Below are 23,554 nucleotides of genomic sequence, written 5' to 3'. Positions count from 1 at the left end.
CTATATTGGCTAAAGTTGCTCCGTATTAGCTAAGGTTGCTCTATATTGGCTAAGGTTGCTCTATATTGGCTAAGGTTGCTCTATATTGGCTAAGGTTGCTCTATATTAGCTAAGGTTACTCTATATTGGCTAAGGTTGCACTATATTGGCTAAAGTTGCTCCGTATTGGCTAAGGTTGCTCTCTATTGGCTAAGGTTGCTCTCTATTGGCTAAGGTTGCTCTATATTGGCTAAGGTTGCTCTATATTAGCTAAGGTTACTCTATATTGGCTAAGGTTGCACTATATTGGCTAAAGTTGCTCCGTATTGGCTAAGGTTGCTCTCTATTGGCTAAGGTTGCTCTCTATTGGCTAAGGTTGCTCTATATTGGCTAAGGTTGCTCTATATTGGCTAAGGTTGCTCTATATTGGCTAAAGTTGCTCTATATTAGCTAAGGTTGCTCTATATTAGCTAAAATTGCTCTATATTGGCTAAGGTTGCTCTATATTAGCTAAAGTTGCTCTATATTGGCTAAGGTTGCTCTATATTAGTTAAAGTTGCTCTATATTGGCTAAAGTTGCTCTATATTAGCTAAGGTTGCTCTATATTAGCTAAAATTGCTCTATATTGGCTAAGGTTGCTCTATATTAGCTAAGGTTGCTCTATATTAGCTAAAGTTGCTCTATATTGGCTAAGGTTGCTCTATATTGGCTAAGGTTGCTCTATATTGGCTAAAGTTGCTCTATATTAGCTAAAGTTGCTCTATATTGGCTAAAGTTGCTCTATATTAGCTAAGGTTGCTCTATATTGGCTAAAGTTGCTCTATATTAGCTAAGGTTGCTCTATATTGGCTAAAGTTGCTCTATATTAGCTAAAGTTGCTCTATATTGGCGAGGGTTGGACAACATTTTTGTAATCTCAGACACTTTGTTGGAAAGCTCAAATTGTGCGGTCTCCTTTGAAATGCGCTGCATCTTGCCGCAATAAATACTTTAAGAGAACTTAAACCTAGAAGCAGGAGGCTCTGTCGGTTTTAACTGTCATTTATTTAGTCATTATTTTCTCCAGAATCGTCTCATTTTAAAAACAAACCTCCAACGTCTGTGACGAGCCCTAAAACATGCACATTTATAATATTTTGTTAACCACCTTTACAATGAATAAACCACCTTTCTAAAGTGAAATCTAGTCATATTTCTTTACCATTTTCCAACATTTTTCGGAACAATTAATTGAGAAAACAGCCAACAGAATCATCAGTAATGAGAATAAGAGTTGATTTTTCCTCCTAAATGTGACCTGGTCAGACTGTGTTGCTGTTTTGTTTCGTTTTTTATCTCTCTGCTGCTACTAAGTTCATGTTCGAGCTGTCAACAGCTGAGGTTTCTGTAATATTGGCTTCTAGTCGCTGCAGCGGTTTGGTGTTTGTCGGCATTTCCTCTCGTGATGCTGCTGCAGCAACTCTGCTCTCCTGTTTACCAACAGAAAAACATGGAAAGACTGAACCTCCAGCTTCATCTTTTACCTACTTTTACCCATGGAGGACCGGCAGTAAAGGCTGCATAACATGTAGGACAGGATCTGGTCTGACAAGGCTTTCAGAAAATGTCAAGACTACACAGTTTGTCCTCCAGTAAACCGATTGTTCCTCCTGCTTCAGAGGGCTGATGTATTTCCAGAAGTCCTTTTTATTTATTTGCCAGGATTGTTGGACTTCTAAGAACATTTAGAAATCTCCTGTGATGTCTGTTTGAAGTAAAACAGAATAAAAATGAACTAAAAAAGATTAAAGAATGAAGCTTTTAACTTGAAGCTGGCTGATAAAGCTCAGAACAGCTGCTTCATGTGAATATCTTTTGTGTCTTTGGTTCTCTGACATGTAAAAATCTTCAAATATTCCAGCATAATACGATTTTTAATGTACAGAAACTCAAATTTATCTCAACTCTTGAACTACTTCAGATTATTTGCCAGCATTGTTGGACTTTTAAAAACTTTAGAAACCTCCTGTGAGGTCTGTGTGAAGTAAAACAATAAAAAGGAACTTAAAAGCTGAAAGAATTGTGTTTTTAACTTAAGCCAAGCTGATAGAGCACAGAACAGTTAGATCATGTGTGTCTTTGGGCCTCTAAAATGCAAAAATCTTCAAACATTCCAGCAGAACAAGATTTCAAATGTACAGAAACTACTTCAGACACTTCTCCTGCTAAAATACGGCATTTCTGTGTGACATCCACTTACCTATATTAGGATGATTCAAGATCTTCATTATTCTAACTTCTCTGAAGAGCTGAAAGACAAACAGAGAAATGTGGGGTTTAGAATTTACTCCAGATTTTAAATGAAACACATAAAATCCTCTGGACGGCTCATGCAGCCAACTGGGACGTAAATCAGGAGATAAAAGACACATTAGTCGCCTCCAGCAGGTAAAAACCACGATAATAAAAGCTGGAAGTGTCCGTCTTCACATTATGTGGAAATCAGCAGGAACTCAGTGGGATTTGTCGCTTCGCTTTGAGAAAAAAATGCAACCAAAAAAAAGAAGGAGGCAGCTGCACAATTACTAAAAAACTGCTTCTTTGACAAGTATTTATAATTGAATTAATTTTTATGTCAATGTTCTTAAAGAAACATTTCTAAAAAAAAATTTCCACCAAAAAAATGTTCAAAAAATTTCCCAAAAATGTTAAAAATGTGGACATCAGAAGTTTCACTGTGAAAACACATATTTTTTCCACATTTTCAAACTTTAAAACGGGTCAATTTGACCCACAGGACGACACGAGGGTGGAACAAATGAAAATTTAAGACCTTCAAGTGTCTGTGGATTCACGTTTCTCAGTTTTTCTGTCCTGCTCATTTATTTTACTGATGAAGAAACAGAATGAAACTCAGGTTTTTATTCTTAGAGGCTTTTGGGTTCAGAAACATCTCATTTAGTCACGGCATCACGACAACAGGAATCTGAGTTCATCCAAACATGCAGCAGCTCCACTGATAAGACTCTGTTGTCCACACCGACCACAGCAGCCAAAAATGCTTTTTAGCGTTCCTCTGTCGGAGGCATAAAACACACCAAGTGCCATTTATTATTGATCGGCTGTTAACTACACCTCGCTCTCTTCCCCTCCATAAAAAGATGGAAGAGGCATCAAACTTTGATGAGCAGGGAGTAACATGCTGACGAACAAATCGCAGCGCCGAGCAGAAAACACAGAAACCCCTTCAACCAAACACACGAAGGAAGAAAAACCGCTTCAGTTAAGCTATCAGAGCCACAAAATAACCCGATAAAACAGGAGTTAATTATTATTTATTCATTTATGAGTCGTTTTATGGCATCAGCTCTGACCAATGAGTCGGTGAAAATTATGAAATTTCCCATATTTATACTTTGGCAACGCAAATGTTCTGCTCTGGATTAGTTTAATTAATAACCATTTAAAAAAAAAAACAGGTCAGAGCTCAAAATTGTGTCCTAAAACTGCTCTTTTTGTTCTAAAACCGTCAACAATTGTACATATTTCAGATAATAATCATCTGACAAAGAAAATCCAACAAAAGCCTTCAGTTTCTAAAGCTCCAGCACAATTTTTGACGGCGAATTAGTTCAGATTATAAACAGCATCAATTTCTTTTCTTCCGATTAGTTAAACTAATGTCTGCAGCTTTACACTGTAAAAAAAATATACTGGAATTTTTGAAACAATTTACTGGTATTTTACATATTTTATGTTTTACTAAATTATAGACAATAACAAAAAAAATCACAGAAAATATAGATACAACAAATTTGCATGTTAAACCTAAAAAACAAGAAAAACAGGTCAAAACTGTAAATAATGTCGGCATAAATTTTTACAAAAAGGAATTTGTTCTTCTACAACATTTGAGCTTAAGATTACACTATTTTTTTTACCATATTTAAAATGGTAAAAAGAAGATAATTAATGCTTTTAAGATTTTTAATAGTGTCAATTTATTTCCTCCTGATCAGTATTTTTGCTCATTTATCCTTCTGAGACTCGCCTGTTCTTTTATAAAACTATAAAGAAACTTAGTAAATATATCTAGTATTTTTTAATGAAGTGAAACTGTCTTTTTAAAATCATTTTACGTATTTATTTTTAAGAATGATCTTCAGCAACCATACTGACTGGAAAATAAGTCCAAAATGAAGCCTAAACCCATAAATAGAGATCACAGATCACCTTTAATAATAATGATCATCACTATAATAAAAAACACTGGAGAAAACTGATATGAATCCCATAATATTTCAGTCTGTAGAGACTGAAAGCTGCTGACTTTTCACACGCTCATGATAAAAATCAATTAATGCAGATGAATTAATTAACAATCATTCATTCACAAATAAACTGAAACTTTAGGTTTTCACTCAACAAAACATGAAGCAAGACATTACAAGACTGATGAGAATTTAACGCTTTTTGGAACTGATTGGACATTTAGGGAGATAAAGTTTAAAAAAAATGATCTCAAAAAATGAAACTAAACTTTAACTGCAGTCAGAATTGGATCAAGTGTTTGTGTAAGGATCAGAAGGATGTGTTCTACTTTCTACCAACAGGGATGCCATCTCTCTGCAACTAAAAACAAAAACAAAACTGTCAGAGTCTCTTCATCTGAACTGTAATTTAAACAGCCAGATTGAGCAGCGAGCGCTGGCTGAGGGACGAACCGAGGCGATAAATCACGTTTAGGTTTGGGAGGCGGCTGAAGGGTTAAAGCTAACGGACGAAGAGGAGGAGATGAAGAAGAGCAGCTCTGGACTGTCATTACGCTGCGCTGTGATCCCGCTCTGCCCATCATTATCCTGAAAATACTCTCCTGAGCTCCCAGAAAGTACAGGGGAATAAATCTGAGCGGAAACCTCCTCGACATGAAGCTCCGACTCTCGCTGCGTTTGCTTCCCCCGTGAAGTTTTTGTCACAGGCCGAGCGTCCTACATAGCAGCCGCTCTGACACCTGGGCCGGCTGCAAAACAGCGCCCCGGCCACAATGTGCGAATACTTTGTCAGGTATGCCGCGCAGTAAACAGAATTAGTGGAAAAACACGCAAGAGGGAAGACGAGGAGGTGATTCACCGCGCAAAGCAGCCATTAGGTGGAGGACAGAAAGCTGCAGTCGGTCCAGTCATGCTGCCGCAATGATGCACAGATGCTCCGCTTACGCAACCCGGCCGTGTGATCGATCCAGGGCACCTTTAGGCCCCATGACACACGGCTGGAGGGTGAAGTCACACCTTTTGTCAGCGCAACACTTCGAGGAAAACTCTCCCGTCCTGTTTAGGTTAAATCCGCCTCGATTACAAGAGATCTGAGGCTCGTCAAACAAACCCCGTGGGCTCGCCATTAGATCACTCTTCCTCTTGTGTAAACTTTCTTCCCACCTAGTTAGAGGTGAGTCACTGCGAATTAGATCACAGCCTCTGCAACACGAGCGTTTAATGCAAAACACGAGACCTCAAACATCCCACTGGTGGATCTATAAACCCCACAGAACAAGACAAAACCCCCGAAACAAGATGGAGCAAGAAAAGCACCCAGACAGATCAGTACTCCTCCAAGGCTGCTCATTCCTCCGTATGGCACGGTCAGACATGCAGCTTTTCTTATTAGTTATTGATCAGAAATCACAGCAACATAGAATGCAGAAACTAAATGACCTTTCGCTGAGCACAGGCGTGTGTTCTGCATGTGTACGTTATGTATGGATACCGGATCACATGACCTAAATATGTAGCTGAGGGTGGGAATTGATGGGACTCAGAAACACCCCCACAATTTAATCAATTATTCCTTGAATCATTTCTGATGGATAAGTCCTGATCAGTCCTCAGACGTGGATTTGTAGCAGGATCACAATCATGTGATCATCAGCAGACAGCTTGTTGTCATGGTTACAGTGACGCTGTGCTGCGATCTCGCAATCATGCAGAAATCTTTAGATCTCCACATTTGTAAAATGGTTAGAAATTTGTCCAAAAAAAAAAATCCTCTTTTGCTGTTCACAATCTGTCCAAAATGAGCTAAACATCTGGGATGGCTTAGAAGGGTTCCGAAAATGACTAAAAACAATAAAAATGTGCCCAAAATTATTCAAATTTAACCTCACAAAATAAGTGTGCTCTCAAAATGTTGTTAAAAGTTGCCAAAAATCACTAGAAACTACTCAAATTTGTCTAGAACTGAACCTGAACGGTTCAAAGTCTGTCCAAACTGTCTAGGACGGCTTAGAAAGGTTAAAAAAAATTACTAAAAATGAGTCCAAAAATGACTTTAAAGTGTTTCCAAACTATTAAAAGAATTTAAAAGTAAAATATCTCCAACTTTGATAGATGACTATAAAGAATATCTTTACAGTGTTTGTTTTGTCTGGCTAAATGTTTCACCTTTTTAAAGTGAGCAAAAAGTCACGACTTCACACCTCGAGTATCACAAAAGTAAGCCTCAAAATGAGACTTAATTTACAGAATTAAAATAAGCATTCAGATATTTTGATCTGTATTTATGTTAATGTCCAATAAACACCCAACTCGTTCCCATCATTCCTTCCTGGAGGAGCTGAATCAGTTTTGCAGTAAAATCTCTGTTTTACTTTTCAGCTCAGCTCCTCTCTTCACGTCTTGCTCTCATCTGGACGAATTGACCTGAGGGAAGAGACGCTCTGCTTCAAATTAACAGCGACTTTAAGGCACTTCTTCTGCTTCTTGAATTTCCTCGAGCCCGAATCAATTCAGAGCAGCAGCTGCCAGCCATTAATACGAGACCTCGAACGCTCAGAAAACCCCAATTACAGCTTTTAACGTCCGTGTTGAGAGCAGTCACCGTGTTTTTCTGCACGGAGGAATTTGTTGGAAGCCCCCCTGCAGAGATTTAAACCATCCCCAAAGGAAAATCATGAGCAGTTTGGTTAATTAGACTTCCATTTACTGAAGCACAATGGACTGTTTCTGTCAAATAACGTAACACAGACTCATTGTTTTTACTGCGAGTAGCTGGATGTTGCTCGCTGTTGAACGTATTCATGCATTTAGTGTGAATGTGAAACAAACTTTTGAAATGTTCATGTCTATCCATACATCCAACATCCATCCAACATCCATCCATCCATCCATCCATCCATTGATCCATCCTTCATCCATCCATTGATCCATCCTTCATCCATCCATTCTTAATCCATCCTTCATCCATCCATCCATCCATCCTTCATCCATCCATCCATCCATCCATCCATCCATCCTTCATTCATTCATCCATCTATCCATCCTTCATCCATCCATCCATCCATCCATCCTTCATCCATCCATTGATCCATCTATCCATCCTTCATCCATCCACTCCATCCTTCATCTATCATCCATCCATCATCTATTCATCCATCCATTCTTCATTCATCCATCTATCATCCATCTATCCTTCCATCCATCATCTATTCATCCATCCATTCTTCATCCATCCTTCATCCATCCATCTATCCATCCATCCATCCATCCTTCATCCATCCATCCATCTCCCATGAAGCTCATTAACTCTTCCATTAAAAACCACCTAAAGACATTTTTATCAAATTATACCATTTCCATTTACTTTTTCTGTTGTGATATTTCAAAATGTACATAAAAACAAAGTACACAGCTTTAGCCTTGCTTTAAGCAGCTGTACTAAACCTAAAAACGGCAAAACCATGAATTAAATCAGGAAGTATACGGATAAGGATGAATTAAACGTGGATCAAGTCAAACTAGAACGTCCCTGTCAAACTCAAGCTACAAGAAACCACTGACCAGTCAACTATCAAGTAACTTTCTAAGAATCTAAACGGTAAATCCTGGGATTGCAGCCTCTTAAATGTGAAAGTTTCCTGGTTTCTTTCCACTTATGTGACAGCAAACTGGAGATTTTTTGGATTGTGTGACAAAAAAAAAAAACATCACTCGAGAAACAACGATCAACATTTTTCACCATTTTCTGACATTTTACAGACCAAATAATGGATCGATTAATCCAGAAAATAACCGCCAGACAAATCGACAGTGATAATTATCAAAATTAACCACATCTGCCTTGAATTCTTCTATAAATGTGAAACATTAATGTATAATTACTAACATAAACAATAGATGCTGGATAATCCTACTTCAAGCATTGACTGTATTTACAAAGCAAAGCTGTTGACAAAAAGGTATGAAAAGTGTTATGAAAATAATCATAGCCATAGTGCACCATTACTCTGATTAAATCTGAGGTCAGCAACTTTAGGAAACACTGATGTCCATTTTTCACCATTTTCTGACATCTTAGATCGGAAACAAGCGAGAAAATTAAGAATAATCAGCGATAAAAGTAGTCTTTAGTTGCCCAACATACGAACTTCACAGCCTGACAATCAGAAGGATTTTAGTCCGTTCTTCGCAGGAGAGTTCACATTATAGAAATAAAAGTGAGACGTGCTGCTGGCTGATAGAATTTTTCCTGTTTGATTGACGTTTTTCATGACACACTGCAGGTTCTTCCTCCAGAAAAGGTGCGATAATACAACCACAGCTCCACATCCAGAAATCCAAACCTCAGCACAGCGAGTGGAGGTTTTCCCAGACTGCAAACTCTGTTTACATTTAATCAGAAGCTCCAGGTTTGTCTCGCTCCCTCCCCGACCTTCCACCGGGATGACGGCAGAACCGCGGGTCGCATCAGGACGCAACGGTTTCGCCAGCAGCCGGTGACAGATGTGAGCGCCGACTCGGCTCCGCCAAACTATTAAGAACGGGGGCCGAAAATAAACATTTAGGCTGCGGAGACGAGAGATATCCCCCGCTATCAGCCGCTCGCCAATCTTGCGGTTACATAAGAGGTCAGGACACAGCGGTGCCGGCGCTGAGGCAGGTTTCAGCAGCACCGGCTCTGAGGTAAGAGGCAGAGAAACACACAACATCTGAACACAACATCCGACGCACAAACACGGGAGTTACCGGGTAGCATTCAATCAGCTGTTGTCATCCTTTAAAGCATTTTTTCTGCTATTTCCTCAAACTAAACATCCCTCAAATATGTAGCATAATTTAAAAATCAGCTCAGTAATTTCCAAAAACTGTAGATTCTAGCAAACAGGAGGAAAGAGTGCATTTATTGAGGGCTATTTTTAGCAAATTAGTCCACGTTTAGAGCTCTAAATGTGTATTATGTGATTCCGTAACGCATTTTAACAGTTATTTACGTGATTTTAAGGCATTAAAAGGAAATCCCTTAATGAATATGATTTGTGGCGGATTATAACAGGAGTTTGAAAAAAAAGCTTTTATTTTGAAGAATCACACGAAAAAATAAAAAACAAAATGCTCTCATGTCTGTAGAAAAATATGCTACAGCCAAGAAAGAAGCAACAATAGTGAGTTTATCTTATCTAAAAGAGTGGAAGCAGGAGGGAAACAGCTAGCTTAGCCAAACAGCTCCCAGTAACTGAAGGATCCACAAAAACCAAAGTCCTGTCAACATGAGGTTGGAAAGAACTCAGTGGACAGAACCAGACCAGAAGTTTCCCCCACAATGTTTAAAAAAAACAGAGTGGTGTTGAGTTTCTCTTAAGTTTTGGCTAAATAAAAAAAGCATATTTGAAAAAATTTGAACTACTACTTCATTAAATGCACTTTATTCTACATGTCTCGTTAAAAAACTCACTAAAATTTGCTATTTTCTAACCAGATTCTGTGAGAAACAACAAATTCTGCGGTGGTCTGCACAATTAAAAAGCCAGGAAAGGAGCAACAGTCACGAGACAAAAATTCTGACACTTTCCGGCTGAACTGCAGGCAGTGTTTGCACAAAGCAGACAGCAAACAAGTACAGACACAAATCATAAAGACTTAAAGAAAAAACAAACCTACTGGGTCAACAAAATAAATGCAGCATGGCTCAATGACCCAGAACATATCCAGAATGACCTCATAGTGTTCCAAAATGACAAAGAAAATGTCCAAAATTACAGGAAATTTGACCAAAATATCTCAAAGCTTGTACAGAATGATTCAGAAATGTCCCAAATCACATAAAGTATCCATAAAAAATAGAAATTTGTCCATTGGCGCTTCAAAATGATTCAAATTATTTAAAATTTATTTTGACTTTTGTACAGAATGATTAAAAAAAGTGTCCCAAATTACCTAAAATGTGGCCAGAATTATTAAAAAAAAAAACAATCAAAATAACAAATAAAAAGTTCAAAGTGACTTTTAGTAAAATTTTCAGAGTTTAACAAAAACAATATATCAAAATGACAAAGAAAAGTTACTTGAAATTTCTCCAAAATGTTTCCAAACTTGTACAGGAAGATTTAAAAGTCTCCAAAACCACAAAAAGTATCCAAAACAACTACAAATGTGTCCCTTGTGATGCCAAAAAGTTTAAAATTACTTAAAAATTGATCTTCAATTTTGCATAAAATGATTCAAAAAAAATGTCGAAAATGACCTAAAATTTGTCCAGAATGACACAAAACGTGGCCAGAATGATTAAAAAAAAACAAAAAAACAAATAAAAAGTCCTAAATGGCTTTAACTAAAGTTTGCAGACCTTTAACATGCACAAAAAAACAGCCATGAAACAGACTGAAGAAGGAAAGAAGGAACCAAAAAGCACAACCTCCAACAAAATAATCGTCCAAAATGACCTAATATTGGTCCAAAATGAGAAAGAAAACGTCCTAAGTTACGTGAAATTTGTCCAAAATGTCTTGAAACTTGTACAGAATTATTCAGAAATGTCCAAAATCACAAAAGGTTTCCAAAAACAACTACAAATGTGTCCATTAGGGGCACGAAAATGATCCAAATTTATTTCAAATTTTGTACAGAATGATTCAAAAATCTGTATCTTACTACATAAAATACACTGTCAAGTTTTCTCTACTTCAGGTCATGGTTGTTCTGTTTTCATAGAGGGGCAGGACTTTATATTACAGTGAAAAAGTGAGTAAAAATGAAACAGAAGCAAAAAAAAAACACCCAGAAACCATTGGAGGGTTGTTATGAGTGACCCTGGTGGATTAAGGCCAATTACTGAGTGGCTCATCTAATCCACATCAGGATTTCCTTCAGCTCCGAATCTCCAACTCATCCAACAAAAAAGGAAAAGAGAAAAAACAACAAAAGCAAAAAAAAAAAAAACAGAGAAAGTTCAGCTATAAATGGAAACGTGTGACAGGACCAGGAGCATTTAATGTGTCAATCAGGAAAAAGGATTTAAATGTGGTTTCTATTTTCTCAGCTCGTTCCACTTCCTTAAAATAAACACTAAAAGAAGCTCAAATCCCTCGAGGGACGGCAGGAAAAAAAAATAACCTGACAAACACCTTAAAAAGAGAAGTTTTTTTTTTCCTCCACTCTGACAAAGCAGTCACCTAAAAACAACAAGGACTGCCAACAAAAGCCCGGCGCTTTGTGCTGCTGTGAACGGCGCTGTCATGACTCAGTGCTTTTCTGTCAACGCAGCGTCACCGCCAACGCCAAAGGGCCCGGGCCTCCGACATACAAAGGCCACAATCAATGGAGCTTTGGAAAAACTGATGGAAAACCACTGGCCGACCGCTGAGAGGAGCCGGGCGGCGGGGGCCAACATCACCACCAGCAGCAGCAGCGGCAGCCGAAAACGCTCGGCCTCGTCCGCTCTGTCCCACGAGCAGAAATGAAGCCTGCACGGTCGATATCGCTCCGCCTTCCACCCCTCCAAAAAAATTAAAAATAAAACCACTTCCAGGCCGAGAGGCAGATCAAAACAACCACACACACATCTAAGTTGCTAATGAGCGCAGAGCGAGCAGAAAGGAGGGTTAAGGGCAGCTCGTTCTCAACCGGCTGGCTTCAAACTGTGAAGTGAAACTGCTATTCACCAGCGTGGGAAATTTGCATTTTAAAAGCAAAAGCCGCTTCCTGGTTTGGTTGATCTAACGAGGAAAACAAAGCAGTCACTCCCAGCTGTGTGACGACCGAGCAGCAGGAGCTGGAGGAAGGTGGAGAGAAAAATGACATTTTGGTTTCTCTGTGAGACGAATGATTCTTCAGGAACACAAAGACAGTGAAGGAACAGGCCCTTTAAAAGTGGCCAGAATACTTGGATTTACTGCTTCCTGTCTGAATTTGTTTAAACACACCAGCTAGGTTGAAAGGAATCTTTTCTCTACAGAACTCACTAAATTTACATCAATTATCAGAAACAGAAACCGCAAGAACATAAACGATGGCTGGTTTTTGAGCTGTGAAGATCAGAAAATGAGCCACATTCAAGCTTGAAGTCACAACATTTCAAAAAAAGTCACTAAATTCTGCAATCCTGGTTTCAAAATTCACAATAAATAAGTTAAGGATTCTGTTTGCACTGCTCAAAATGACTGTGAAACCGTCAGCAAGGCCTTCAATTGGGACAAATCTGAACAGCCTAAATACTTTCATTTACTGCTTCTGTTTTTAATTTTCTGAACATTCTGAGCCATAGATCACTGAGGCAGTTTTGAAAGCCATATTATCTTTACAAAAACAACTAAATTGACACCATTAATCAAAGACACAAACCTCAAAAACAGGAAAAACTGGGAAACTGAACCTAATTTAAGCTTGAAATCATGACATTTCATTAAAATCGCTTTATTCCACTTGCCTTATTTAAGCGGTCGTAGAAAATACGCTGTTTGCTCTAAATGGATTCTGTAAAAAAAAATAAATTCTGTGCTCCTTCACGCATCTGTCAAGACATTAGGAAGTCAGCTGTGACCAACAGTCAAGTGACAAAAATTCAACAACTTTTTAGCCGAACTGCAGGCTGCAGACAGACCTCCTAAGTATGGAAACAAATTAAAAATGTAAATAGGAAATTATCTGGAGCATGTAAGTCGCTTCACTGTTTTCCAATATGACAAAAAAACATCTTTATAGATACAAAGAAAAATCTTGTGCATGTTGATTCCATTTTTTTCATTTCTGTGGAATAAATAATCAAATAAATTCTAATTATATTTCATTTTTTTCATGATTTATGGCAGTTCAACTTTGTTTAAAAGACACTTCTGAGTTCTTTTTCCTTCTGTTTCCACAGAGGTGCAGGATTTTATACGACACTGAAAAATGAGCGCTAAAAGTGGCCAAAACACTTGAATTTCGCTGCTTCTTATGTGAATTTGCTCAACAACACACAGACAGGCTCTCCTTTTAAGGCCTGGGGTTTAAAAACTGAACAGTAAACATGGAGCTGAATCATCCTAATTCCAGCTCTTTATTCACCCCAGGAAGCTCCATGAAGAACACATGCTCCGTCCCAGCATGCCCCGCTTCCCATTTACACAATTAATACTCAATCTGCTGTGCTTCATGAATTAGTAAATGAATTCTGCCATAGAGAGAGGCGGGCGGGGGGGTAAATTACCTTCTGAAGGCTGTTTGGGTTCAGCTGCGTCTTGTCTATTATCTTAATTGCCACCTGTGGAGAGAGAGAAAAAAAACAGAATCGAAACTGAGCTGAGTGGGACGAAACAGCAGAGAAGTGTGAAAGAGAGGAAGCGGAAGCAGAAAACACAACAACTCGGAGAAACAGACCGCAGCCACATTTATGTTTTTCCAACGGGAGCCCTTAAAGCAAACCGCCGTCTGAGCGAGCGAGACCACAGCTTCAGCAACCTGCACGAGTTAAAAACACGGCTCAATGCAAGAGCAGAATAATTAAGAGAACCAGGAGGGGACTGAGGGGAAAAGAGCGGCGTCGCTTCCTTAAATGTCGAAGGGGAGGTTTGCTCTTTCTGCTCATCAATTATGAACAGATCAAACGCTCGGCCGTCAGTGCCAATGAGATTTACAGCCATGAATCTGCCAGCGTGTGGAGCTGCTGCCGCTCGCTTTGCTTCAGATCTTCTACTCAGAAACTTGGCATAAAACAATACTTTAACAATATTTTTAAACCTGAGAAATCACTTTTCCACAAACGCATTTAACCCTCTATAGTTGTAAAATATCAAACTTTCCATCCACTGCATCTCTAGCTGATTTGACGCTTTATGTATCCAAACACCCAAGACTCTGAACTGAACCGCTTTTGGCCTAAAAATATCATTAATGCAAGAAATATCACCTTCCGTTTTCACATAATAAGACGTCCTACCACTGACTCCACCCAACTGTCTCTTATGGATAAAATCTAAACAATTTGTTCCCTTTATTGTACAGATGCCTACTGATCACAAACTTTAATAATCTAAAAACTATGTTACACAAGACTTACAGGAATTTTTTTAAGTCTTGCACAAACCACAGCAAATATAACAGGAGGAGAAGCTTTAACATGTTGTGAACCAAATAAGACTTCAGATTTGTGCATTACTGGCACCTGAAACACTTCAAAATCCCCGTGACAAGGCCAAATCTAAGGTTCAAATCATCCCTAATTTAGACCGTTTTTGTCGTTTTCGATCAGTTCATGTGTCAATCAATATGTAAAGATGATTATTTTCAAACTAAAACCACACGGTGTCTCTGAGATCTCACCTCTCTGCCGGTGAGGATGTGCCGGGCCAGTTTGACCTTGGCGAAGTTGCCCTTGCCGATGGTTTTGAGCAGCCGGTAGTTGCCGACGTGGGGCTGCTGAGGCTCCTCGGAGCTCCGGGACCGAACGCCGGTCCGAGTCGAGCGCGAGCTGATCTCCTGACGTCCATTACTGTGAGACGTGTGCTGTGGGAAGGAGGAAAAAACAACAGCAAAACGTTATGCCGCTTGTTGAATGGCTGTTAATGAGGAGCATCTACGTGTATCAGCGGTGACTCATGTTGACCCGCTGTGACGTCTCCACAGGAAAAAACACTACTGATATTTATAGTTCTGCATTCACACAAAGAAAGTGAGCTTTTCTTCCACCGGCCACAGATGGCTCATAGATCCTGCAGGAGCCTGAAAACGAGGACGGAGGATGCAGATTCGACTGCAGGCAGCATCGTTTTAAAACATATCTACTAACTTCTAAACTTCTGATCTGTTAAATATCAGAAAACAAAGACAGAAACCATCACAAGCTCACAAAGTGAACGATATTCAGGTTTGTTTTTATCATATTACACCTCGAAAAGCCCCAAATCTTCACGTCTGGGAGTGGAACGGGTTAATTTTGGCTTCTAGGAATGAAAAACACTCAAACTAGTAATCTGTTCTCAAATATCAGATTAATTCTCTGAGGTCAAACTAATCACATCAGCTCAAAATTTAATAATCAAGTTAACATTTGCTTGGATTTAAGAGACGCTGAGGGCTAACGTGGGAAAGTTTTAACCGAGCACACCAGGCAACCACTTTTTGTACTCCACATTCTCATAACATATGAAAATTAGGCATTATATATGTATGAAAAAATGCCCTAATTTACATTAATTTGCAATGGAGAGATTGTAACACTGGACAATGCGAGATTATGGTTTGATTTTGCTGAAATGTTAGAGAGGATTTTGGATCTCTCGTTTTTATTTCTCCATAAATCAGAAAATGCTGTGAATGCAAACAGAAAACCCTACTTTGAAATGCTTTTGGGAATAAAATGTTCTGTAAATCAGGCTGTGAATGACATATGAACGGTCAGAATAGAGACAGGAACAAAGAGCTGAAACTTTGACATGCACAAGTGCTGCTGAAGTGTGAACGAAAACCGAGAAAACTCCTTTAAACACATGTACCATCAGTGAAGTCTTCATCAGAACGCAGTAAAATCAACTCCTAAATGTGCATTCTGGATGTTTTCTGTGCGCTAGTCTAAAAGAAGACGTATTATTGAACGTGTTTGCCTGCATTGCCTCGTGTTAAATCATAAATAAAGCCCCAAAGATTAACTGGGAAACACTTTCTGCTGCTTATGGATGCATATTCAGATGATTCTAGATTAAAAGCTGCTTTAATTATCCCACTCTGACTTGTCTCGTAACATTTTAATCGAGGTCAGCGCACACGTCATCGACTATGTAACTGAAAAAATGTGGCCAGGGTGAAAAGCAGTAACCTGGGCTGAACTTTAGGCCATTTCATTGTTTATTTGGGATATTCTCACTTCTTGTCCTCCTCATTTTCTCATCCTGCTGGTTAGCTTTGTAGCAGCTTAGCTCCATAACAGAAACTCTGGCATGTTTTGTCTGTTTTCTTCTTGACTGTGCATCATTTTACCCTTGATAAAGCATCACAATCAGTTTTATGCACAAAAAGACATATGCAACGTGCAAAAAACGTAAATAAAATCAAATTCTGTGGCGTATCGTGAGACGGACATGTCCAGAAATAAGACACACAGCAGAGCGACAACTAAAGATTACTGAAAATGAAAGGGTCAGTTCATAACAGCGGTCTGGTTCCAGTCCCGTTAACCAATTATATGAGGTAGAAACTGTGGATTTAAAGAGGTAAAGCACACGAATCTTGCAGGAAAAACATCCCTTCTACTCTTATATTTAACTTTACATCCTGATGTCTGATTTTGGTGTATTTTGGTTGAAAGAATCCCATTTTCCAAAGTTTTAGGCTGCAAAAAAATTGCTTAAACAACAAATTTTGAGGTAAAACTGCTCAGAAACCCAAACCAATTCTGCAAAAAACATAATAAACATCTAATTCTGTGAAATACTGTGTGACGGACGCGTCCAGAAAACAGGATGCACAGAAAAAGTTAGAGGGCCGATCCATCACAGCAGTCTGACTCCTACACTGTTAGCCAATTTTATGAGGTAGAAACTGTGGATTTAAAGAGGCAAAGCACCCACATCTTGATGTAATTTCATATTTGTTCGAGAAAAAACATCACTTCTGCTCTTTTATTGTTATACTGATCAGTTACGTTATCAGGACAGCTGATTTTGGCGCATTTCAGTTGAAAGAATCACATTTATTTTCTATTTTCTAAGGTTTTAGGCTGCAAAAAAGTTGCTTAAAGACCTAATTCAGGGGTTAACTGTTGGGAAAACCAAATGAATTCTGCTTTGTTGCCATCAAACAAACGATGAGCGTGCTGGTTGGATTTTATGTTACACAACTCTGACAGCGCCGCCGATGGAGCCATTGATTTTTTGGCCACTGTGCTCACAACCAGAGAATAAAAAAAACTATCTGACAGATACCCGGTGGGGCCTCGGTATCGACCGACGCCTCACTAAATGTGGCGGTGCTCTCTGCCCAGCCCGGCCCACCCCCGACCAAACTGACCCCATTCGTCCCGCAGACATCGAACGGGACAGTGATAAAGTGAGGAAATTAACAACCCCAGCATCGACTTTCATGCAGACCCAGAATTCTATACACAAGTCAAACATAACCTACTTTCACCACACAGACCGTAAATCAAACACTTGTCTCATAAAAATCAAGGTAGGACAAGGTCACAACAAAGCAACGCTGCAGAGTGTTAAAGATGGCAAAAAGAGCGTTTAGAATAGCTATAAAACCGCAATAAGGTCACTTTCCTCCCCGTGAAGCAGCGCAGACACACTTTAAGTCACTACTGGAATATTTTAGGACTTCTTCAGTGATAGCAGCGGAGATAAAAATACCACCAACCAGGATAAGGTCAGTGTTGAATACCAGCAAAAAGAAGAAGCAGCGCCTGCAGGAACATTAGGATGCACTTTTTGTTCCTTCTCTGCACACAAACATCTCTTCAAAGACCACCATTTCCATTTTTTCAGCTGGCAACTTCCTGTAACAAGTAAAAAAAATAAATAAATCTGCCGGCTTAACCCGATTCCTTTCCTTCTCGATGGTTACTCACAAAGCTGCGGTGTCTCCTGGCCGCCTGCGAGCCCGTCATGTTTGAGCAGGGAAACGCTTCAGCCGGCCGATGATGCCCATAGAGGTTCCCACAACACCAGATTCTCCCGACTCAGAGCCCCGACAACCACAGAGAGTGTGAGAGCAGCGAGCCGAGTCAACCGACTGCAGCCGACACAACCAGACAGGAAACCAGAGGCCGTCTTCTCAAAATAAAAGCCCACAAACAGCGGGTGTCCTCCTCTACCTACAGCCGGTGAGCAGAGGTGGAGGCGAGCGGCGAAGGAGGAGCAACGGAGGAGGAGTTCCCTTTAACAACGCATCGATCCGTCACAGCAAACGGGTTTTACGGCGCTATTACCCCACTTAACCCCAGGCACGTTTCCTTTTCTTATCAACTGCCAAAATGACATCATGCATCCCACCCAGAAACTGTGAAAGCAGAAAGAAATCTTTGGACTTTCAGCTAATAAGTCGTTCTTGAATGTGTCACCGCTCTGGGGAATTAACCCAATCTGAGCTTAAAATTGTGATACTTCATCAAAATCTATATATTCTGCATGTCTTGTTTAGGAATTCACCCGATTCTGTACAAATAAATTAAAAACGCAACTGAGAAGCCTCGACACTGGCTCAGTTTGGCATGTTGTTTATAAAAGACTGAACGGTGCCATTTATCAGAGCCACAAACTGTAAAAACAGAAAAAAATCTCAAGGTTTACAGATTCCTGATAGTTCTTGAATTTACCGTCTGGGGTGTGCGCTTTTGTCGGGAAAATTACACGTATCCAAGCTTGGAATCGTGATATTCTCACACCTCACTGGAAAATTAAACCGCCTGCACAAAGTTTTGCTTAAATTTTTAAAAAATCTGGTCATCCAAGCACAAGTTAGAAGGCGCGATGGAATCAAATTGGCATGTTTGTTAAAAAATAGACAAAGAAATGAATAAAAGAACTCAGAGAAACAGAAAGAAACTTCCAATTTTCAGCTCTCTGACAGTCCTGGAAGTACTCGTGTGGTTCTGTCGAGAAAATTAACCAGATCTGGAATTAAAAATCTAAACATTAATTCATTCTATTTGTCTCAGCTAAAAATTCACCAAAAATAAACTGTTTGCTCTAAACAGATTCTGTAAAAGCTAAAAAATTCTACGCCTTTGGTACAACCGTGAAGTCAGTAGTGACTCAGCTGCAAACAACGGTAACCTTACGAAAATTCATCAACTATTCGGCTGAAGTGCAGGCAGTGTTTACACAGAGCAGATGGACCACTGAGGAAACTGATTAGAGGGTTTGAGAGGAAAATAAAACATACTGGAATGATTAATTACATGCTGCATGGTTAGAAAAAAATAGGTTGGTAACATGTATGGACACTTGGAATAATGTTGAACAAGCCGATATCATTTTCTGCAACTGTCATTAAATAAATAATCAAAGAAATGTAACTTTTGTGCAGCGAGATTGAGCTATAATGTAACCAATAAGATTAAACAGAAAAAAACAAAAGACATTTCTGAGTCCTTTCTACTTTTAACCATGTTTTTTTCTGTTTCCATAGAGCTGCAGGACTTTATATTGTATTAAAAATGAACCCACAGTGAGGAAAAATGTGACAGGACCAAAAAAAAGACACCTAGAAACTGCTTGGAGTTCCGAAGAAGCCCAGTTTCACCTTTAATTCTTTAGATCCTATTTTAATTATATCTGCAGCTAACAATAACTTCTTTTATCTGGTTGTTGTCTTCATTTTATTCTGTCTTAATAGGAAAACAGCAACAAATGTCCATAGCAATGAAAGAACACGAGGCAATTGTCCAAACTCCAATGACATCAGATTTGATATGATTTAGGACCAATGATGCAGCTAACACTTATTTACACCGGGGATTGTTTTGTTTGTTATCATCTGGATGAGTTGTTTGAGCTAGAAAATGTCAGAAAAATGTCTTCTTTTGTCCAAAGAGACTCCATTTACTGTCAGAGAGGAGGAAAGAAACCAGAAAACATTCAGATTTAAGAAGCTGAAACTAAAGAATTACAACTTTTTTTGTTACTAAAAATTGCTCAAATCCAATGAAACAGTTGACAAAATAGTTGGTGATTAATGAAATAAGAGGGCAGCTACTTCACTAATTGTTGTAGCTTTAATCAGAACCAGGAAAAGAAACAACTTATAACCAACAATGATTTCTACTGGGGATTATTTTGCTGTTTATTGTCTCGATTAGCGGTTTGAGCTGGAAAATGTCAGAAAAACGTGAAAAAAGTTAATCAGTTTTGCCTTGTTTTGTCCAAAGAAATTCCATTTGCAGTCAAGAGCAAGAAACACACCAGAAAATATTCACATTTATGAAGCTGAAATCAAAGAATTTGGAGTTTTTTGTTCCTAAAAACTGCTCAAGTTGTCTAAACAGTAGGCGATTAATGTAATAAGAGGGCAAATTATTCAGGGAAATTGACTAAAATGGTTGAATAACTCACTAGCTGCCACTTTAAAATCAACACATAATTGCAGCACTAATTTTCTGTTTTTTTTTGCCATTTGTGCCTCGGCTGATTTAGGGCCTGAATCTTTACATTAACAGCTCGAGGAAAAGCCTGATTTCTCCGTCGGGATCAATAAGTTTCCCCACATCTCGCTGTGTTTGTGCGCAGCTAGCTCTTATCTCCAGCTGACTCTCTGCTGCTGCCGTGATGAGTCATGAGATCCAGATGATATCACATGCAGACATTACGTGTTTGCAGCAACACGGACGGAAAAAGGAATGTATGGCAGCAAAATGGAGTTGAACGGAGTTTGAATCCAATGCGTGTAGAAACGGCCTCATTTAAAGAGCATGACTCGCAGCGGAACCACAACCCGCCCAACAGCTACACAAAGAGGAGCCAACACGTCCAGAGGAAATTCAATGGTTTACTCTGGACTTTTCTGTCACAAGACTCAATAAAAAAAACAGCTGGAACAATCAGCAAATTATATCAATAACACTTATCATGACCAGTTAATCAAAGTTTTCTGTCTTCTCTTAGTTTCTAATGTTCCATCACAATGAAAAGAATCCTTAGCTGATAAAACTCAGCTGAATAGTGTCATTAAAAGGAGGCAGAACATTTAGTTATGCTCTAATAAATTAAATAAAAGAAGCTGGAAACAAAGCCAAGCACGAAAACACCAAGAAGAAGAAAAACTAAAAAGGAGAGAGGCTTTCAGGGATTCTTTTTCAGTTGGGAAACTTGTATTTAGTCCTTTACGTCAGCTTGTATCGACCGTGTCTTGACACCTCAGCATTTAATATCCGCAATGTCCAAATAAAAGGTGTTTCATCTCCTATGATGCTTTAACTCTTTCTAGAAAGAGCAAAAATCCATCTCAAGTCAGTATAAAAACTTGTTTTTTCTCAAATGCAGAAGTTCAGTCCAATTTTTCAGTTTCCTTTAACTTGTTCTACTGAAACATTTCAAAAATAGCACAAATTTACCTCATGGAAACACTGAACAAGACACATAGGAGGGTCTGGAAATCTATTAAAATACACATATTTTATATTTTAATGGTTAATAAAAGGAATAATGGTAATACAGGAGGGAGAAATTGATCAGGTCCTTTTCAGTTAACCCCATGAACCCACTGACAGGTTTGAAATGCATGATTTTTTTTTTTTTTAAAAAGAATAAATGCAAAATTAAAAACGTCTAAAAAAACCCTGATGTCACCATTTAGCAGAGGCAGAAATTGTTAAAACAGAAAGAAAATAGTTTTAACTGTCTGACGGTCCTCCTACTAATGATTTGCATTGTTGCATCGGGAAAATTACCCAAATATAAGCTTGAAATTAAGATATTTCTTCAGAATTAACTCAACATGTTTTCTTTTTTTAAAATCACAAGAAATAAACTATTTGCTCTAATCAAATTTCCTTATAAAACATATATTCTGTGCAACTCAGTGCAACTGAGACGTCATGATGACATTCAAGTGACAAAAATTCAGAGATTTATTTATTCTTTTGGGCTGAACTGCACAGAGCACAAATAGCATATAGGAAAAAAGTAGGAAATAAAAAAAGTAAATAAATTAAAAATTTAAGAAGCAATAGGTATATAAAGTATTTAAAGTCACCATTTTTCCAAGCAGTTGGAACACCCATGGACATTCATTAAAAAAGTTGTATTAGTTTTGATTCCAGATTTTTGGATTTTTTGTAAAATAAATAATCAAAGGGAATTCTTTTTTTTCTGAATAATGGCAGTTGAAATGAGTCGTCCAGGACAAAAGACATTTCTAGACTCTTTCTGCTTCCAGTCATGGTTGTTCTGTTTCCATAGAGGCGCAGGACAGAGAAAAACGAGCCCACTGTGAGGAAAAAAACAGCAGAAAACGCCCTGAAACTTTTCATTCAGTCGGTTAATGCGACGAGTTCAATTTTGAAAATCCCGACCGGAAGCGGAGAAACTGCAGTTACCTTGACAACGACGTTCTTTCACACAGCACATTCAGGTCTCTGACGGGGGGGGGCGGGACTAATGAGACCATATTAGGAAGCTGAGCGGTTGGACGCTTTGAGTGACAGCCGAGGAAGCCAATAGGCGGACCGGACAGAAACTACTGTTGCCTGCCAGAACCAGCAGGCAAAGTACTGTAGTTTTGTTCGCGTTTGGGCCTAAATATCCAGAGTACATCCTAAATACCGACAGTTACACGAATACCCATGAATAAAAAACACATTTAAATGTGAATACGTGTGATTAGTAAGGATGATTTTTAACTACGAGGCGTGTTTGACGTAGAGGATATGCTTGTTTACGATTTATCAACAAAGTGTGTCAAACTATGAGCTCTTTTCTGGTGTAAAAAAGCAACAAGATGATATTCAACGGCCATTTTTGTCCTTTTTTAATAAAATGTGTCTGTGATGTGTTACGGAAGGTGGAATAAACCAACAAACGAGCCTTTCTACTTACACTTTCCGTCACCTTCTCGTTGACGGTGGGTAAAGGAGTTTTTGTTGACATCTTCGTTATTCGTCCTTCTTCAACCAGAGTCTGTCTGAAGTCCCGAATCCTCCGAGTTCGGTCCGAAATCAAGCCGAGGTCGTTGCTTGGCGTTGCGGCTCCGTCCGGACCGACGGGCTCAGCATGGATCGTGACAGTGTTCAGGGGAGACCGGACGTTAGAGCCGAGCAGCCGAACCGTCGGAGAGCCACAAAACCTCCGCGACAACCAGCATACTAACAGCAGAGGAGTGTTCGGGGTCCACGGCCTCCAGACGGTAAATCAGTGTCCGGCGTCGGTGAAGCTAAACTCAACTACCGTCAAGGCGCTGTCTGCCTGCCTGTCGGTCGGTCGCCACTTCCAAAAAAATCGCCACAGGCTTTCTTCTTTCTTCTTCTGGGTTTTCTGCTCAACCACTCGGTCTAGAAATGAGCCATGGCGTCGAGAGTCACCACTGGAGGTTTGTCGGAGGGGTTCAGGAGCTTCGGAAGGCTGAAACGCTCGCCGTCGGCTCGGTTTCTTCCATCTCCGGCGGCCCGAAGTGAAGCGGCTGGGTCTGTTCTAGGTGGGACCAAAATGGCTACTCAGCGGCGGGGCTGGATTAGGAGGCGTTCATGGACCGCTGCCGGGCTCCGACATTTCAGCTCTCAGTAGGACGTCGAACTACCGACGGCTCAGTGAAATATTTATTCATTTATACATTCATGTAAATATTAATTTCCTCTGATGCATGTTGCATTATTATATATACATTGAATGTCGTAATTGGTTGTGTGATGTCTGCATTT

At 39.3% G+C, this 23,554-nt stretch overlaps 1 protein-coding gene across 22 annotated transcripts in view; it reads right to left on the bottom strand.

Moving 5' to 3' along the window:
- mark3a (MAP/microtubule affinity-regulating kinase 3a) overlaps positions 1-23,351 on the bottom strand; it is a 75,398-nt gene extending 52,047 nt beyond the window's left edge. For 20 of the 22 annotated variants that reach the window (XM_051960198.1, XM_051960461.1, XM_051960377.1 and 17 more), the window contains exons 1-4: positions 22,737-23,351; positions 14,527-14,709; positions 13,415-13,468; positions 2,220-2,268 (exon numbers count right to left, since the gene is read on the bottom strand). In XM_051960198.1, coding sequence (XP_051816158.1) covers positions 2,220-2,268; positions 13,415-13,468; positions 14,527-14,709; positions 22,737-22,787 — 337 coding nt within the window. In that variant the 5' untranslated portion in view covers positions 22,788-23,351. Of the gene's footprint in view, positions 1-2,219; positions 2,269-13,414; positions 13,469-14,526; positions 14,710-17,770; positions 17,953-22,736 lie in introns of those variants that run through there. The other 2 variants (XM_051960286.1, XM_051960926.1) reach the window with 2 other exon arrangements.
- Between the last annotated feature and the right edge of the window lie 203 nt (positions 23,352-23,554).

Source organism: Acanthochromis polyacanthus, chromosome 1 (assembly GCF_021347895.1).
Source record: "Acanthochromis polyacanthus isolate Apoly-LR-REF ecotype Palm Island chromosome 1, KAUST_Apoly_ChrSc, whole genome shotgun sequence".
NCBI classification, from domain to species: Eukaryota; Metazoa; Chordata; class Actinopteri; family Pomacentridae; genus Acanthochromis; species Acanthochromis polyacanthus.
This window is presented reverse-complemented; position numbering and strand designations above follow the sequence as displayed.